The sequence below is a fragment of the Rhinolophus sinicus genome, chromosome 5, assembly GCF_057876585.1.
Source record: "Rhinolophus sinicus isolate RSI-liver-muscle chromosome 5, RSI-T2T, whole genome shotgun sequence".
NCBI lineage: Eukaryota > Metazoa > Chordata > Mammalia > Chiroptera > Rhinolophidae > Rhinolophus > Rhinolophus sinicus.
The window spans coordinates 21,721,268-21,735,669 of NC_142505.1; the positions used below are offsets into that span (position 1 = coordinate 21,721,268).

At 39.8% G+C, this 14,402-nt stretch overlaps 1 protein-coding gene across 7 annotated transcripts in view; it reads left to right on the forward strand.

Annotated features, from left to right (window-relative positions):
* NEK10 (NIMA related kinase 10) overlaps positions 1-14,402 on the forward strand; it is a 181,424-nt gene that overhangs the window by 10,235 nt on the left and 156,787 nt on the right. For 4 of the 7 annotated variants that reach the window (XM_019745290.3, XM_019745292.3, XM_088798310.1 and 1 more), the window contains exons 2-5: positions 3,411-3,522; positions 3,806-3,866; positions 10,552-10,682; positions 12,366-12,464. In XM_019745290.3, the coding sequence (XP_019600849.3) occupies positions 3,449-3,522; positions 3,806-3,866; positions 10,552-10,682; positions 12,366-12,464 (365 nt within the window). In that variant the 5' untranslated portion in view covers positions 3,411-3,448. The remainder of the gene's footprint in view (positions 1-3,410; positions 3,523-3,805; positions 3,867-10,551; positions 10,683-12,365; positions 12,465-14,402) is intronic. The other 3 variants (XM_074312742.2, XM_019745295.3, XM_019745293.3) reach the window with 2 other exon arrangements.

Here is a 14,402-nt window from a genome sequence, read left to right on the forward strand (position 1 = left end):
TAGACACCCAGGTGGTGACTTGCATTGAGGAGGTCAGGATGGGGTTAGGGTTGAACACTTAAATTTGGAATTATGGATGATACGTAAAGCCATGGGACTGTAAGGGCTCCCTCAGGGAGAGGGGTTAGATAGAGAGGAGAGGAGGGCCAAAGACCAAGCTAACTGCTAGGCCGTGGGATCATGCTGGCTTCTGGAGAGGTCAAGCAAAGGCAAAGGGAAATTGTACTCAGTAGTTGAAAGCTACTGCAGTAGGCCCTGCTCAGTGTGTATCCACAGCGAAGATTCTTGTACCCTCATCACCCACAGCTCCTGCACTGGAGTCGGTGATCACAAGGGATCACATGGGCATTCCACCCAGAGCCTCTGCCATCCCTTATGGCTGTTTGTTCCAGGTATTGGTGTCAATGTTCTTTTACTTCTAACAGCCAATTCCTGTAGCTCTCTTTTTGGAGGACTCCCCCCAAGCTCCTGGAATCTCCTTGCCTCCCAGTCAGAAGTGCCTTGGGAGTTATGACCTCCCATGGTGGCCCTTAACCAATGACTGGTGGTGACAGGAGCACGAAAGCCCAGCTTCCCCTGCCCCCTCAGGTTTAGACAGCTCTGAGGCATAATCTATATATCCAGCGCTCCCCTTGGAATCACACGGAAGCTACCCCCTGGAGAGCTCTTGCCTCAGGTGGCACCCTTGTCTGACCTGATCTTGGGAACATTTCCTCAATAAGTGTCTTCCCCTGGGCAACCTGACTTAAGACCAGAACTGCCCGCCTGGCCACCACACACTGTGCCCCCATTTTAGATGATAACCATTGGTATAGTGTCATCATTATTTTAAAATGAGATTGGATTAAATATGTAAAGCATTCCCAAATTCTCAAAAAAAATTTGTTTTTCAGAATAATTTCCATGTTAACAGCCATCAAGCGGAAAGGATTTTGTTTTTTTATCTTAAAGGCAATTTTCTGTTTCTACTGATTCTGGTGAATTTATTTACTGTTTAATTAAGTGAAACATTTCCAGAGAGTTATTTATTTTCGTTCTTCCAGCTCACAGAGTAGACGTTAATCTTAAACGGATAAAACTATTAGATGATTGTTTCCTGTTCACATACTGGGTCAATAAAATTATGGAGATTAAACAAGGGATAAGGCAGGGTGTTTAGCAAAAGAAGCCTGTGAGCCTTTACACTTTTCATGTGTTAATCATTGTGGATTTCATTTCCTACTTCTCAGACCGTCTGCAGCTATGGTTTGGGCAGGAATTTGAAGCCATTGGGCTAGTGTGTCTGTGGAATTTTCCCTCTGTCCTTGAGGGAAAAGTAAAATTAGATTCTATTTATTTTGACTGACTTTCCATTTATTTTAGAACTTTTGGGGATATTTTAATATCTTGTTATAAAAAGTACTTGGGTCTTTTAAAGAATAATTTACGGATCATCATCCAACCTCCCTCTTTACCTCCCTTCCTCCTTCCTTTCTTCCTTCTTTTGAGTAAAACTGATGCTAAGTCAAATCTCTATCTGAATACACAACGTGTGTTTTAAAATTCCTAAGTGGGTTTTTCTTTGTTTGTGGGAGAATTACATACCTGTGGTAGCCTCTTTTACCTGTAGCCATTTTCAGTTTGAGATTGGGCATAGTAAATGTTCATTAAATATTTGTTGAATGGATGAGTCCATGGTGTCATGTACTAGGCAGAATCCTAAAATGTTAATAATGTGCTTTTCTTGGTGTGCATCTGTGGTGAGAGCCTTGATCCCCAACTCTGAATTCCAGCTCAACTCTTCGTCACAAATATGACGAGTATATTGGGAAAATCATTTTTATGTCCTTAAATTGTCTTTGTACATTTCACAAAATTAAATTTCACTAGATTCTGTTGCAGTGAAACACCCACTGGCAATTCCTTTTTAAATGCCTCTGAAACACTTGGATGTTGACCATCGATTTCACAATACATTGAGGCATGCAATTATAAGACAATAATGCGTGCTTTTTCATGCCTGAAAAACACACTGAAGTCAAGCTGTGGCATTGAAGCACAATGGAAAATTTTACGTACAATCAAGTTAAACCAATAGTATATTTAATTTTGTATTTGCTATGTAATTGAAAGTGTGGGTATCTTCAACTTTTTATTTCTAGTCTGGAAACTAAGCAAATGAATAAAAAAATTTATTAAAGGAAAAAAAAGCAAACAAATAAATTGCTCTGTCTATTACTCTGCCCATATTTATATTTTGAGTGGGGGTAGGAAATAGTATTAAAATTTATTCTAGGAAGGGTGATTACATTGACCACAAAGCTTAATTCAGATGATTGAAATGCCGGTTGGGTTGTTTGCCGAGGCTGGCAGCCTCACTATTCTGCTTGTTAAACAAAATTCAACTGAGTAAATTTTAAAGATCTTATTGGCTTTATTCAGAAATTCATAAATCGGGCAGCAGCCAATCTAGCAGATAGCAAGGAGCTCTGAGTTGCTGTACAAAATGAAAGACTTCTATCGGCAGAAGGGAATAGAAACAGGGAAGTTATATTAGGCAAAAAGCAGGTCGGTTATTGCAAAATTACCAAAAGGGGATGAGTTGGGTTTATCAGATAGATTACCTAACTAATGCTGATCAGGTGATTCCTGATTGGCTAGTTTAAGTTTCCATCTCTGGGAGAGCTGAAAATGAAATTAAGTCTTGGTTTAGTGGCATGGAGTTTAGCATAAGCGACTCCATTTTGGGCCTATTGTCTTGGTTTAACAGGATGGTTGGGTGAGTTCAGAGGCTGTGCAAGACTGACCCAATTGTTGCAGGAGAGCTTATGACTGGAATTGATCCACATGGGCCTTCAGGTGACTGCTTGAAAGCTTTAGGAATTCTGGAACTCTAATGACACTTTGAGTGTTGCCCTCAACACTGTAATGTTTATTTGCAAGTGGACGGGGCTTTCTCGGGGACTCCTAGGGGCATGACTCATGATGAGGGCAGAACCCCCTGAACTAGCAGCATACAGTTAAGGATACTTGTCAAGAAAGACAAGTAAGAAAGTACAAAAGCATCAGTTGGGCTTCAGGTATTTGCTTATCGATATATATTTTGGACATCCCAAATGAGGGCACATTTGCTGATATGCAGAGCAATACTTGTTGGGGCAATGAGTCAGAATATTTGAAATCAAGGATGACTCAGAAAATATAGACCCACGGGCTACTATAATTATAAACCATGCCCTAAATGTATCCAAAGGCCTTTGGATGATAATAGTAAATGGCATTTATATTCACATTTTTATTGTTGTGTTAGAAATAAATGTTAGTTTTTGAGTATGTAAATGAATGTTATAAGTGACTTTTGCCTACATTGATCGAGAATGTTTTGGAGCACACAACCCAACTAAAGTTTTTCCCTCTGGTTTACTTTGAAGGGAATGCAATGTTAATTCTGGGGCATTGACGTTTTACAATGCCTGATCCAGACAAAAAGGTGAAGACCACAGAAAAAACAACCGATAAAAAACAGCAAGGGATCACCACCAGGTAACCCCATACTGAGTCTCTGCTAATGATTAACTCAGGCAGTGGCCAGCAACCAGGTTTAATGGCTTTTTGAGAAATAGAATAGGCCTTTGACAGATGCTACACTGGGTTACAGTGTTTCCTGAAATGTTTGATCATTTCTAGAGTTCCAAAGGCAGTGTTTAGTGTGCACAGGTTTCAGCCTATAAAAACAGGCCTCCAAGTGGCAGTGCCATCAGTGGGTAACATGACTAGTTCTTCTGGAATCTTCTGTTGGTTGATGTTGTGTTCTTCTTTCTTCTAGGGACTATTCAGATCTTAAAAGACTTCGGTGCCTTTTGAACGTTCAATCAAGCAAACAACAGGTAGTGTTTTCAAAGCCTGTGCAGACATCAATAAAAGAGAAATTACACCTTTCCAAAGGGATCTGTTTAATATCTTATGAACGATGTGTCTACTTCTCTTTGTTCTTTCACATGTTTTGTCTTTCTTCATCCAGCTGTTTCTCTCCTACCTGGTTCAGGTTCTGCCAAGACTTGGCATCCACAGCCTTTTCATCCTTCTGCTCTCATGCCTGGCTCCCACTTTATCCTATGCTTCTCACCACGTGTCCTAATTCCCAGAGCTCTTCAGTCTAGAAACAGCATGCTCTTCTATTGAATGTCTGATGTTCAAGTCTTCAGAGCTTTAGGGCACCTGATTTTTTTTTTTCCAAAACACTGTTTACCACATTTCCCTTCTTCTCCCCTTCACCCCTCCTCATGCTGCCCACTTGCTACAGTACCACTCGTGAGGCTTGCTGCACATTGTATCTCACCAAAAAGCGGGGGAAGGACTGAGTTTTGGCCATTTTTATAATAGCATTTTTATATGTTTACTAGACAGAGAAAGAATGGTACCTCTGCTTGATTTGATCTCTAAACATTTCTTTTTGGATTTGTTTCTGTAAGACTTTGGAGAGCCATGAGATTCAAGGCCATTCATGGAAGTTTGGGAAACAATACAGCAATACTAATACTAATACTAATACTAATACTAATACTAATACTAATAAATACTAATACTAATACTAAGACTAATCTAACAACAACAGCAGCAGCAACAACAACAGACACTTATTTAGCACTGTCAACCAGTAAATGGCAGGGATGGGACTGGAACCCTGGTGGCATGGCTCCAAGGTCTATTATGCTTTTCTTGTTTAATTTGTTTAAGAGCTTATGTGGTAGTAGCTCAGCCCTGATGGCCTTTGTTATATCAACCAAACTTACCAGAGAACTACAACGTTTTAATTTATTTATTTATTTATAGTGGAGAATGACTTTCTAATCATTTGATGGCATATAAAGGCCAAAGAATGATGGTTCATCTTTAGGGAACATTTGCTATATGCCTGGCACTCTACCTGCATTACCCTGTTTAATAAGCAAAGCTCCCACTTTTACATATTAGGAACCTGAAGCACGGAGAGGTTAAGTGACTTTCCCAAAATCATACAGACAGCTAATGGTAGAATACAGATCTGAACCCAAACACTCCATCTCTGCAGCGTGTGCCTCTAACCACTGAAATGTCTTTTAAATGACTTGGGAAATTAAATTACATACAGGACAAAAAATAATTGAACATTAATTTGGACTAAACACTGCCTTAAAATATAATTTTTCCTATCAGTTCCTTCTTCTCTGTTATTCATGCCACCCCCTCCCCAGGAAATCCTTTCTTCTTATCCTCCTGTTTCAGCAGTCACGCTAACCTTTTGTCTATCTCTACACGCTCACTTATCTTTCTGGTTCACTGCTCACAAGCCTGCATGAATGATTGCCCCGAATTAAGTCCGTTCTTTCTTAGTCAGGTTAGCAGGATGACTCAGCACACAGTTTTGGTTGTAGTTTCCATTCTTTCTCACTGTAAGAGCTAACCACAATGTCAGACTTCTACTTTTTGCTTTTACTAGTACTGTTCCCTTCTCCCAAGTTTTATTTCCTATAAAATCTGACTTATTTCCAAGACTCAAATCTAATGACACCACTTCCACCAAACAACTTTCCTTTATTCTCCATTCTAGAAGAGAATTTCTCTCTTCTCAAAGCACCTTGTTTCACGGTTGTAGCCCTGTATTCCCACTTGTTTTGGAAACACTAGTCTACATGGCTAATTTCCTGGCAGGATGATGTATTTCCCAATGCCAGCAATTTTGACTTTTGCCTCTGGTTCATTGTATCTCTGTTCAGCAAGCTCGTGGTTAGTTTTTTGCCAAATTGAGTTGTATCTTAAGAATTCGGTTACCACATGAGTGTGCATAACCCTCCAGCCAGGGTAAAAGAAATACCACTGGTGGGTTTTAGCTGTCATTTTCCAACTTTGAAGCCCATGCTCACTAGATCTATCGTGTCTCCTTTCAACACCACTTCCTTGCTAACACCTGGTCGGCTTAATTAAAGTGAGTTTAATAATTTCCTCCCCACTTAACCCATTTTGGAATTTGCACTCTGTTGCCCAACAGGTTCCTATGGCATATCTTTTTGTAAAATATTTCACACGTACAAAAATGTGTATTTGTAATGCTTGAATTATTTAGAAAGTAGATGGTTCCAAGAAAAAAACGAAAATAACTGTGCTCAACTATGTGAAGTTCCCGAGGCTCACAAAATTCATTTCTAATTCTGGTTATAAAACTTTTATGCACTTGCAACTTTGAAATAATAAATGCTATTCTGAATACCCTCTTCTCCTTTCCATAAAGTATTGTGGAGACAATTATAGGGGAAGAAGGATATTGGGGAGAATAAATCAAGAACTTGTGGATACCTTGCTTGTTCCAGAAAGACTCTAAAGAGGCTTATAAAGATACATAAAATATTGCGGATACGTAAATTAAAACCAAGGCTAAGGAAGAAAGAAAAACAAAGGTTGGGAATGAAGTAGACTCAGAGTTAGGCAGAAATGTCCATCAAAACATGCAAGTGGGCTGTGCATAGGTTCTGAGACTGTTAGCCCTCAATTTAAAAAGGAAACCTGGGATTAAGGCCCATTCACCCGAATTTCTGTTCTCACAAGTCCTGGCCTGTTCTTTGCAAATGGGCCAAGATGGCTGATTAACTGGTATCGGAGGAATCTACTTGGTCGGTTTGGGTGGAGAATTACCAGAACTAAGTGTCCTTCATCTCAGCGCCTAATGAGCCAAGGCATTTCCCTCCCTGTTTGCTTATGTTCCAGGATTTTATGTTTGCTCTTTGTCCTGTTTGCTCGGTGTGTCTCTGTGTATCTTTTTTCACCACATTAGAGTCTGCTGTTCTGGAGGACAGACCCACAGTCTGACTGAAGTGGGGGTAGACATACACTGAGGCCCCCCACTTCGTCATAAGCAGGATTAGAATACTCAGAACCCAGTGAAACCAAATAATTCAAGAAAAAAATTGCTCCAGGCTTGTTAAAGCAAAGGCAAATTATGAAGTTGGTTGGAGACTTCACCAGAGGTTTCCATAAATCTTGAAGTCATCTGCCTAGAGCTGGAATTCTGATTTTTTTCCTCCTACATTTAAAGCCATAAAGAGCTGAGAAATTGGTTTGCAATTAAAAAAAATAAGGAGAAAGAAAAAAAATTAATTTATTACAGGCCCATTTAAATGCCGTTGAAATAAAAGAGTTTTTGATAGATGGTATGGAGAGAAAAAATATTGCACATGGTTCTTGTGGTCTGAGAGACCAGGCATAGGAAAGACAATTCGGTACATGATTAAGAGACATGAATCCTGGATGAATGGTACAAACAGTGGGGATATGGATTTTGAGGAGAATGAGGAAGCCGCTTTTAGCTTGAGTCCCAGGCAAGGAGATGGTTCTTGAAAAATAGGGTGGTTTTCCATCAGTGGAATTGATGGGAAAGGCATTCTAGGTGAAGTGAATAAAATAATGAGATATCTGAAGGAAAGAAAATAACAAGCATTGAAACAAAATGGTGACTAGACATTTATGTTGGAAATAGTGATAAACAAAGCTGGAAGAAATTGTGCAGTGTCTGATCGCCCATCTACAAATTTTCTACTTGATCCGATAAGCAATAGGGAATGTTGAACTTTCCATGCAGAGGTGATAAAATCAAAATTTCGGGAAGACCCTGTGCTTCATTCTCTAGTCTCTTTTTTTCGACTCATGTTATTCAAGCTGCTCAGGCGCCTTCCAGTTTCTAGAGCACACATAGTTTTTCTCTGCCTTCCTGCTTGCGTGCAAATGTGCCCGGAATACTCTGGATTACTCCTGGCATCTTGGTCCAAGACCCACCCTATCATCTTTCCATCACAACAAACCCTTGTTCACTAATTTTGCAGCACATTCCCACGCTAGTTTAAGACCCCATGCCATGGGTCTTAAATGTTCTTATGCTAGTTTACAGACCCACCCCCATGGGTTTGTGAACTTGAAGGCAGAGGCCATGGCCATCCTGCTTACTGTATATATACCCAGTATCTCACACAATGTCTGGCAAATAATGTGCCTGCTACAAACGTGCTGAAGGGATGAACTCATCTGGAGGTAATTTACCAAATGAATCAGTTTAGCAAAGAGACAGGGGACAGAGTGAGCATTTATCCAACAGTTCATTCCTATTTGAACACCTACTATGTGCCAGGCTCTGTGAGAGGTGCTAAGAACACAAAGATAGACAGCTGTGACGCTGCCCTCAGGGTGGCCAAATTCAAGGGAAAGCGGCTGATGTGTAAACTGGACATTGTACTAGACTGTGAAAAGTGCTATAAGAGAGATCAGTGCAGTCCTGCCACCAGGGAGCTAGAGGACAGCCCCACCAGGAAGGCGTGGGCAGGTGCTCACAGGGAGGCTGTTTGAGCTGAGCCCTTAAACGTGATCAGGAGTCATAGCCTGTAGCATATGCCCAGGCATGGGTGGCCAAACACTGTGGTGGTTTCTGGGGTGTGTGACCAGTTCAATGCAGCCAGAACTTGGGGTGTGGTTTTTTATTCACCCTACATTTTTTGTCTATTCATGTATTTATTTATATTGTAAGGACTTGTGGATTCTTATTTTATTCTTTGGTAGATTTGTTATCAAATACTGCATAGCAAATCATTCCAAAACTTAGTGGTTTAAAGCAACAATGATCATTTATTGTCTCTCACCCATTCTGTGAGTCAAGAATTCAGAGCAGCTTGCCTGGATGATTCTGGCTCAGGTTTCTGATCAGGTGAGAGCGAGGCTGTGGTCCTGCCAACATCAACTGGGGCTGGCGTGTCCACTTCTAAGGTGGCTCACTCCTCAAGGCTGGCAAGCTGGTGCTGTTTGTTGGTAGAAGATTTCCCACAGGGTTGTTTATCCTCACAGTGTGGAGTCGGGGGGGTGTCTCCAGAACTAGTCACTGAACATGTTCAAAGAAACAGTTTAGTCCTTTCAAGTATTGTGGAAGGCGATGATGCTGGACTAGAAGATAGAGACACAACACAGGGAGACATATTTTCATCTTACTATGAAGAAAACCTTGGGTAAGAGTAGAACTCTGAAAAGGAAATGGTCCGGCTGACTTAAGCATGTGTTTCTCATCATTGGAGATACATAAATACATGTTGGAGGATCGAGAGTGTTGGAGAGGGAGGGACAGTGTCTGGATTTGAATCCCAGCGCTGCCCCTTGCTAGCTGCATGACCCTTAGGCAAGTCACTTGGTCCCTCTGTGCCTCAGTTTTCTCATCTATAAAATGGTGTTTAGCTCACTGGGCCAATCCACAACCACCACAACACAACATCCTGTTTTACAGGATGGAAGATTTATTATTAATATTTTGTGAGAATTGAACTGTGACTGGCGTACAATGAAGAAGAATTTTGTTTTGTTTTTGATAGCTATTGAATAATATCCTTACTATAATGCATCATTCTATGAGTTGACTGCCTTAGGGAAAGTAAGACAGATTCTCTTTGGGTAAAGAAATGGTGTATTTATGCAGATTTCTATCAAATGCTTCAGTGAAATAAGACAACAAGTACAACATATTGTAGCTTTATTGGACAATTATAATATGTAGAATGGAATAATTTACTGAAAATTAGATCCTTTATTTTGTTATATTTATGCTCTACTTACCTCATCTGTGATAATTTAGCTAATTAGGGAACACCTCTTGTTTGTACTCTGGAAAGAATAGACTATTTGTTTGCACTATGCTTAACTTTACTGTGGTACAAGAAATAATTCTCAGGGTTTTCCCAATGATAGACACATATTGGTAAGTGAAACTATTTGAATGCTGGTAACTTGAGAATTTATTATGTAAGTAATTACCAGTTCACATTGTAAATGGGGCATGCTCAAGTTGTAATTGATTTAAGCAAATTTTACTTTTCTTATGGTGAATTCTATAATCTATTTTCATGACTTTTATAAATATGATTGAATAATTAGGATGTTCAGACTAATTAAAAGTGATAGAATCTTCTTTACCTTTGTATCCCTAACACCTGGAAAGCAGTGTGTATGATTGGTAAATGCTGAAGAATGAAGGAATGATGGAATGAATGAATAATGACTCCTTCTCAGTTTGGGGCTCTACCCTATAACAGAGTAAGTAGTCTAGCTGGATCCTGAAACTCTCTAATCTGGTTGCCTATTGGAATCACCTGAGACACTTCAAAATCTCCTAATGCCCAGGCCCCACCCATACCTGTATGCCCAGGACTGTTTGAGGTTCTGAGGATACAGCACGGAACAGAAAGAGCCGAATTCCTGCTCATGTCCAGCTGACACTTCGATCAAGGGAGACTGAAAATATATAAATAACTATAATATGTGACGGGTAGTGTTATAAGCTATGAAGAAAAATGAAGCAGCCTAAGACAGAGAGAATAAAAATCAAAGGTGTTTAAATCTTGGAAAAGCCCTACATTTGACATAGCTATCACATTAACTATTGGTTGGGAAAAATACTCGTTCCCTTCATCCCATATCCCCCCCCCCCCACACACACACACCCATTTTATTCCTTTCTTTATCCTGTGCCGAATTGTTATCTTCATGTATTCTGTGCTTCTGTTTCTGTAGCTTCCAGCCATTAACTTTGATAGTGCCCAAAATAGCATGACGAAGTCTGAGCCTGCCATCAAGGAGGTTGGACACAGAGCTCCACGTCAGTGGCACGAGTCCACAGAAGCTGTTGAACTTGAAAATTTCAGGTAAGAAACCCAGTATCTCCCTTGCCTTGAGCAACCTATTCTAATTAGCCCAAAGCTTTATTTAAGTTTATCACAGGAGCTAAAATGTAAAGCCTGCTTCAAATTTTACCATGGGGATTCTTAATTTAATAATTTTAGTTAGTACTTAACCCATTCCCAGAAACAGTGCGTAGTAACAGTCTTAAGTGGCTGCGGGTGAAACTGACCTGGGAGTTTCAGGATGCCTTGCTGACATACATTTGGCATTTGCTCCATGAGGAAGTGGTTCCACGTTGTTGACCTGCCTAGCTGACTCCAGCCTTTGTCTTCAGCTTTTGGTCTGTCCATACCATGCCAGCAATGAGGAGGCCTGAAAGTAGGTATGGGAGTAAAGACTGGGGTTGTCAAAGCAACAGAGGTTTTCAGTTGGAGGGATTGCACCTCATCTTTAACATTGAAAGGGTCGGCCCATATTTATCTCTCCTGTCGCCATGTAGACCTTCTAGAAGCTGTACATTCTTATGCGCCACTCCCCTTCCAGGAGCTGGTTCTGTCAGTTTTACAATGCGCTAAGGTCATTTGGCATAAAGTGCCATGTAAATAATGAATGACATGAAATATCAATATGAATATTCTAGAATGATCTTTTATTTATTTATTTGGCCTAGATTTTGTTTCCCTGTCATTTTATAATGAATTTAATAGTTCACAAAAGTCACATGTTACATGAGTTCATATTTTTAAACTGTATATTTTAGTGAGGAACACTAAATTCTTTAAAAATTGTTACATATTCAGTCTACAGTGTCCACGTACTTAGAAACTGTTATGGCCTTCACCTTGCTAGGGTAGGGACACACTGTCCAATGACATCTGCGAAGCCAGAAAAGTACCGATGGCAGTATTAGGCTGCAGACATTGTCTTTGAAGTCGTATGTTCATGTAATTCCAGCTTATTTGGTTTAGATCTTAAAATTGGTTTACTTTAATATGCACAAAAGTGTTGTATCATGTATCTATAGCAGGGTGACCCTTTTGTTCGTTATCACTTATCCTTTCCTAGTTTTAAAGTGAAATGTTTTGAGGTATTTTTAACCTCTTTGATGGCTGTAATATCAGAAAAAAGAAGCTGAAGCCCTATCTGAAGACTTTGTTACACACAGGCTGTGTTTCATAAATCTCTATTGTCTACAAGGAAATATGTATGACAACCACTGGTGTTAATAGTTATAGCAGCCACTGGGGAGTAGAAAAGGGAAGGGGGATCCTCTGCCGATTGCCCAGCTGTCTGGAAAATGAGCCCCAGTCATTCTTTCCCTCCACATACCCTCTGACCAGTTTTAGCTGTGATGTGTTTATAGGGCATAATTTAGTTAATATGGTAAAATGAAGTATATGCTTGACTGTAATATTTTTTTTAAATTTCCCAACTTTGTTTTTAATTAAAGTTTACTGGGGTGACAAAACTGAAAACAACAAAGGAACAAGACCAACAAGTGAAGACACAAAAACTCATAGACTATAATCTTTAATATTTATAACTGAATTTCTGTTTTCTAGTTTAACAATTGATACTCACCTTTAGCAATATACTTGTGTTAAAATCCAGGAATCCTTCAATATTTGCATGAATACAGATGATCTTTCTCTACATTGGTAACTTTGAGGTAGCCTAAATAATTTTTTCTATTTGTTTCATCTCAGTATAAGCTACAAGAATGAGAGGAATTTCAGCAAACATCCCCAGCATAAACTATTTCAGGAAATCTTTACAGCCTTGGTGAAAAATAGACTCATATGCAGGTAAGAGTGTCCCAGGAAAGACCAAACATACATTTACCCAAGAATGGCATATTTTATATATCTATTGCATATGGTTTGAAGCGGTTTACAAGATTGAATACAATGTACTTAAAGGATAAAACAGAAAAAGCCATTTAGAAGGATGTGAATGAATAGGCATTACAGATGATCTCGTTAAAATTACTCTGGTTTGGTACCGAATTTAGCTGAATTTTATGATAAATAAGGTAAAATGAGAAAACACCCAAGTTACACTGTTTTCCTTATTTTGAGTTTAGATACTCAGGAGGAGTTTATTATGTGGGTCCTTATGAGAAAGATATTGGGTAACACATGACAACATCCTCACAGTACACTTTTGTAGTCGATACAAAGACTTATTAAATGGACTGCCCAGCCTGGACCTTGAGGAAATGATGAATATGTGCCACTCAGTCATAGCCTGATAACGACATTTCACCTCAGGACCAAAGCAAACGTTATTTTCTTTGCTCGCCTTTGTTTTAACACAGGTGTAGAGTGGGACTGTAGAGAAGAATTAGTTAGCAAGTCCTTTAGATTCTCTCTCACCACTATCAGGGGTTTTCAGTGAGCATTGACTGCTGCTGGATTGCAGTCAGGATTGAATTTTCTGGTCCATTCTGGTCGGCTTAAAGCGAGAGCGGGCTCTCCTGCTGCCAGATACAAAGGAGGCTCCCACCATTCTTTATAGTAGGGCCTGGCTTTCTCCTCTTCCCAAGGGGCCCACATTCTCCCCCCACAAGCACCCGCTGAAAAGAGGCCTATGAAAACCTTGACGCTTCCCCACCACTTATCTGAATTCTGTCCCAGTGAGATGAGACAAAAATCACTCCTCGTTTGGAAAATAGGAGAAGTAATAATAATTTAATGCCTTGACTGAAATAAAACTCTGCGTTGGCCCAGAGCAATAACTGACTTTAAGTGACCATCATCTGGATGGGTCCTCCATGATGAATCAGCTACTCAGTGCAGCCTAAGGGGTGACCTAATGATTTGATCTTTTGGATGGGGTTACTTAGTATTGCGTATTTAAGTACTGGACAGTGACAGCAAAATATGTTGGTTTAGTTTAAAGCAATCCAGAAATGGGACTGCATCTGTCATCCCTCTGTACTTGGTTTGAGTGGAGGATTATTAGACTAGCTCAGCTGATATAAGAAGCACAGACTCTTTGCCAAGGTTATGTAACTGGGTCCATGCTCAGTTCTTGATGATACATGCAAAGATTGTTGAAAGATTAATGAACATTGTTGCGAGGGACCCAAAGTTGTCCTGGTCTGTTTCTCCTTGAGCTTGAACAGAGTGGAACAATGGTTAGTAGCAGAATAATTATGCCTGAAATGTATTAGAAAATGAAGTTCTTTCATGTGTTTTGAAGATAGCTATCATGGCTCTTCAAGGATATTCAGTAGGCTATTTGTCAGGTTGGTACTTTGGGGAAGGAAGCAGATTTCCTGTATTAAAGATGTAGACACCTCGCTATGTCCCTACACAAAGGGCACTAGATGCAGATATTGTTAGGGAAAATAATTGGGCAAGGGCTGGCATCCAATAGTTGAAAAAGATCTTAACAATTCTGAAGTCAAGAGATCTCTTGTCAGAACCTTTTCAAATCTTAGTGATTAATGAGGCATTTCTATTGGATGGAATTACTGGCTTGCAATATGAGCAGTCCCTGGAAATCTTCAGTCCAGGAAGAGATGATTATAGATCTCTTTGCTTTCCTAGTATGCGAAGGAATTCAGGAATGTCGAACATCAAGAGCATCCTTTTATGTCATCCTTTGACTGCTGACAGATTGGTATGTTCAGTTCTATTCTAAAAGCAGAGTTGGGTAAAAGATGGCTTAAGTCTGAAGGTCTTCCATTGTTTCTCACCCCACATAACCTTGCTAACTTGGCTGAACCACATGTTTTT